This window comes from Monoraphidium neglectum, assembly GCF_000611645.1.
Source record: "Monoraphidium neglectum strain SAG 48.87 unplaced genomic scaffold scaffold00841, whole genome shotgun sequence".
In the NCBI taxonomy this organism is placed as follows: Eukaryota; Viridiplantae; Chlorophyta; class Chlorophyceae; order Sphaeropleales; family Selenastraceae; genus Monoraphidium; species Monoraphidium neglectum.
The window spans coordinates 1-4,086 of record NW_014012787.1 but is presented as its reverse complement, the minus strand read 5'-3'; the positions used below and the strand labels follow the sequence as shown (position 1 = coordinate 4,086).

General features: G+C 66.8%; 1 protein-coding gene across 1 annotated transcript in view; it reads left to right on the top strand.

The window, feature by feature from the left end:
- Window positions 1–3,721, top strand: part of MNEG_5570 (rRNA biogeneis protein rrp5) — a gene marked incomplete at both ends in the record, with an annotated part of 7,453 nt that extends 3,732 nt beyond the window's left edge. Inside the window, 9 exons of the mRNA XM_014045951.1 lie at window positions 207–446; window positions 690–776; window positions 979–1,068; window positions 1,309–1,456; window positions 1,702–2,088; window positions 2,385–2,599; window positions 2,809–2,957; window positions 3,161–3,340; window positions 3,670–3,721. Coding sequence (XP_013901405.1) covers window positions 207–446; window positions 690–776; window positions 979–1,068; window positions 1,309–1,456; window positions 1,702–2,088; window positions 2,385–2,599; window positions 2,809–2,957; window positions 3,161–3,340; window positions 3,670–3,721 — 1,548 coding nt within the window. The remainder of the gene's footprint in view (window positions 1–206; window positions 447–689; window positions 777–978; window positions 1,069–1,308; window positions 1,457–1,701; window positions 2,089–2,384; window positions 2,600–2,808; window positions 2,958–3,160; window positions 3,341–3,669) is intronic.
- Between the last annotated feature and the right edge of the window lie 365 nt (window positions 3,722–4,086).

The following is a 4,086-nucleotide window of genomic DNA, read 5'->3' as shown; positions in this document are numbered from 1 at the left end:
CCCCTCGCCCTCAAGGCGCGCGCCGCGCCGCGCGTGTCGCCGGCCGGACTGCGCGCGAAAACCAGCCCTTGCGGTCCGTGAAGCCCCTGACCCGCCACACTGCTGCGACAGGTCGACCTCTCAATTACGCGTACATCCGTTGTTTTCGCTGTTGAAACACCCAATGAAACCCTTTGAACCCTTTGCATGCACGTTTTCGCACCCAGATTTTCGACGCCGCCGTTGTCCGCCGCGTGGACCCTGTGCTGGGCCTGCTGCTGGAGCTGCCCATGGACCCCACCCCCGCCGCCGCGTTTGCCCACGTGTCGAACCTGGCGGACGGGCGCGTGGACAAGCCGGAGAAATCATTCAAGGCGGGGCAGAAAGTGAAGGCGCGCGTGATAGGGTTCAGGCTGGTGGACGGGCTCGCGCTGGTGTCGCTCAAGCCATCGGTGATCGCGCAGCAGGTGGGCGCGGGTGCGACGCGCGGGCTCCCGCCGCGGCTGTGCTCTCGCAGGCCCTCGCTGCCCGTGGCCGCGGCCCCCTTGAATTCTGGGAGTGCGGCGTGCAGTTGCTAGCACTGGCGCGCGGCAGTGTCCACCACAGCTGCGGTAAAACCGGCTGTCGGCTGCTGATCGCCGACCGCCCGTGCTGCCCCTTATTCTTGATCCCTGTGGTGTCATGGCGGCGTCTCATTTTGACGTCATCAGGTGTACAGCATCAAGGACCTGTACCCTGGCCAGCCCCTGGAGGCGACAGTGCTCAGCGCAGACCCCGACAAGGGCCTGGTGGTCAGGGTGCGCGCCACGTTTGACCCCGGTCAATTGTGTTTGACCAGGCGCAACTGCATTGATTTCAGGCCTAACATTTGATTTGCAACACTCTGGGGCTGCCTGACTTTGCCTGCTGCATGGAGATGCTTGCAGGTTGGCGTGTGCCGACGCTGCTGAATTGGTACGGGCTAGCTCTGACAATCAACCCATCCGCCGGCTCTAAAAGGTGACCCCGAGCATCAAGGCGATCGTGCCCCCGCTGCATGTCAGCGACGTGGGCAGCAAGAGGGCCAAGGACAAGTTCAAGGAGGGCCAGGTGGGCCGGCGGTGTGTGCGGGGCGCGGAGGGGCAGCGATCGCGATGGGAGCGCGCGTCGAAGGCGCTAAGGGCAGCGGCCGGCGTCGAGGCAGCAGGGCAGGGGCGACGAGGTGGATTCTCGCCGCATGCCGTCATTTGCACGCTTCACTGCGTGTGTTGCGGCGTCGCGCACCGCGCCTTGTCCTGCCGGCACCTGATTCTGACGCCCGGCGCCTCATCTCGTTCACCGCACCCTCAGGCTGTCCAAGGCCGCGTGCTGTCCGTCGACCCGGACACCAAGCGCGTCACCCTCACGCTCAAGAAGACGCTGCTCTCCTCAAAGCTGGCCCCCCTCTCGGACCTGCGGCAGGCCGCGCCCGGCGTCAAGGCTCACGGCACCGTCACAGGTGCGCGCGCGGCGCCCGGCTCTTGCGGTTCCCCCTTTGCCGGTGGCCGCTGGCGCGGCGCTCGGCAGCGCCGCCCGTCCCTTGCACTCCTCCTCAAGCCCTAACCCCACCCACGGCCACAAACGTGCTGGTTTTGCACCTGACATACAAAAGCCTCCCCGCTCAGCCGCCGATTCTCGACCCCCTTCACCAACCGACCCCTGTCCCCTCCGCTCTCTGCCCTGCACCCGGCGGCGGCCCTCCAGGCATCAAGGACGGCTTCGGCCTTTTCATCACGTTCTACAACGGCGTCTCAGGCGTCGTCCGCAAGCCGCGCCTGTCGCTGCTGCCCGGGCAGAAGATGGACGCGCTTTACGAGGTTGGGCAGGTGCTGAGGGTGCAGGTGCTAACCTCGGACCAGAATGCGCGGCGGATAGACCTGCAGCTAGCGTCCAAGAAGGGCGCGGCGGCCGCCGAGGCGGAGGCTGAGGCGGCGGCCGCGGCTGCGGCGGCGGCGAAGGAGGGCGGGAAGAAGGGGAAGGAGGCGGCGGGCGGCGGCGGGCTGGCGCCGGGGGATGTGGTGGAGGGGGGCGTGGTGAAGGCGGTTGAGGAGAAGGAGGGCGGCAAGGGCGTGGTGACCTTGGAGATCACGGGTGAGGGGCCGACAATGGCGATAGGTTGTTTGTGGATGTTGGTAGGATGTGTGTGTGTATGTGTGGGGGGGGGGGTTGAGGGTGGGATGGCGAGAGCAGGTGGAGTGGGGGTGTGCAGACGTCGGGATTGACCGGCCCCTTCGGCGCCTTGCTGCGCCCTGTTGGGCGACCCACCCTTTCATGCATGCGCGCGTGCGAGCGTTGGCGGCATGGGCTGCACGCGCGGCCCCTGGTGCTTGCATGAAAGCGCAGTGCAACACACGCGCCTCCCAAATCATTCGTCTCACCCCGCCCAGGCAAGGACGGCACCAAAGTGACCGCCCGCCTGCCCAAGGCCCACCTGTCCGACCACCCGGCAGCCGCTGAGAAGCTGTCTGAGCAGCTGCGCCCGGGGGTCGAGCTGGGGCCGCTGCTTGTGCTGCAGCAGGCGGCGGGGGAGGACAGGTGGCGGGAGGCCAAGGAGGGCGGCAAGAGGAAGAAGTCCAAGAAGGGCGGCGCGCCAGGCTGGCTGGTGCGGGGCAGGGGGGGAGGGAGGGGCAAAGTGACATGGCGATTTTGGGTGATCGCATGTTGCGCCGCGACGCGGCGCTCGCCGACGCTCCCGACACTTCGCGGCCGTCGCGGCCAAACTTTGCAGAGCAGCCCGCCTGCCGATGCGGCAGCTGCAATGGCGGCGCACTGAGGAGTGGCCCGCCTGCACCGGCTCCCCTCACACACCAGGTGACTCGCAAGGCGTCCCTGCTGGCGGCCGCGCCGCGGCTGCCGTCATCGCTGGACGCGATGACGCCGGGCACGGCACTGCCGGGTTACGTGGCCCACGTCACCAACGACGCCGTTTTCGTGCGGTTCCTCAACGGCGTCACCGGCAGGTGGGCCCCGTGCTGCCCGGCCGCACCCTGCAGCTTTCGCACCCGGTGACGTCATCACCACCCCCTGCGCCTGCCCCTGGGGCGTTGCTTTGTCTTCCCTTGCCCAAACAGCATCTGCTGGCAGCCTCCGCTCCCCCGCCGTGCTTCTCACGTTACCAGCTCACCCCACGTATCGAAAATTGCAACCCAACCGCTGCTCCCAGGGCCGGCCTGCCTCAGCTGGCGGACACCTTTGTGACGGACCCCTCGCACCACTTTGCCGCCGGCCAGTCCGTGCGCACCATCGTGTCGGAGGTTGACGCGGAGCGCGGCCGCTTCAGCCTGAGCCTGAAGCCGTCGGCGGTGGGGGCCGCGGATGGGGAGCTGCTGGAGTCGCTCTTCAGGTGTGTGTGTGTGTGTGTGTGTGCTTGTGTGTGTGCGTGTGTGTGTGTGTGTGTGTTTGCACGTGTGTGTTCGTATGTGTGTGGGTTTTTGCACGCATGCCTGGGTTTTGTTGGTAACTTGTTGAATGTTTCTCTATGTTTGAGTACATGTGTGTGTGCGCGTGCGTACACGCACCCGTGTCATACGTCACCAAACGCAGCGTACAGGGTCGTTCACCCTGCCCTGTTGTTCGCCCACCCGTCCTGCTCCGTCCCCCTTCTCTAGTACATCGCTGCGCCCAGCATATCTGCGCATACGCCGCCACTGATAACCCCCCTCGTGTTTGCAGCTTGTTTCTACCACAAGCACCGGAAAGCCAGGGAGAACAGCGGCGGAGCTGATCGACCCCGACCCTCGCTGGTCAACTTGACCCTCTCTGGTCCCCCCCCCCCGAAACCCCGCTATGTTTCGACCCCTCTGATTCCCACCCGACCTCTCTGGTTCACCCCTGCGCTTTGAAATCACCCCCCTCCCTTGGTCACCTCACCTCTCCCCGGTCGACCCCTACTCTTGTGAACCAACCCCCAGGGATCTCGAGCTGGCGGCGCGCCTGCAGGCCGAGGCGGAAGCCGGGCAGCCAGATGCTGACGAGGGGGGCGCCATCGAGTGGGGCGACGTCGCGCCCGGCGCGCTCGTCACCGGAAGGGTGAGAGCCAGATGCGCGCGCGCGCGCCCCGCACCACCAACCGCCCCCGCCCGGGCGCCC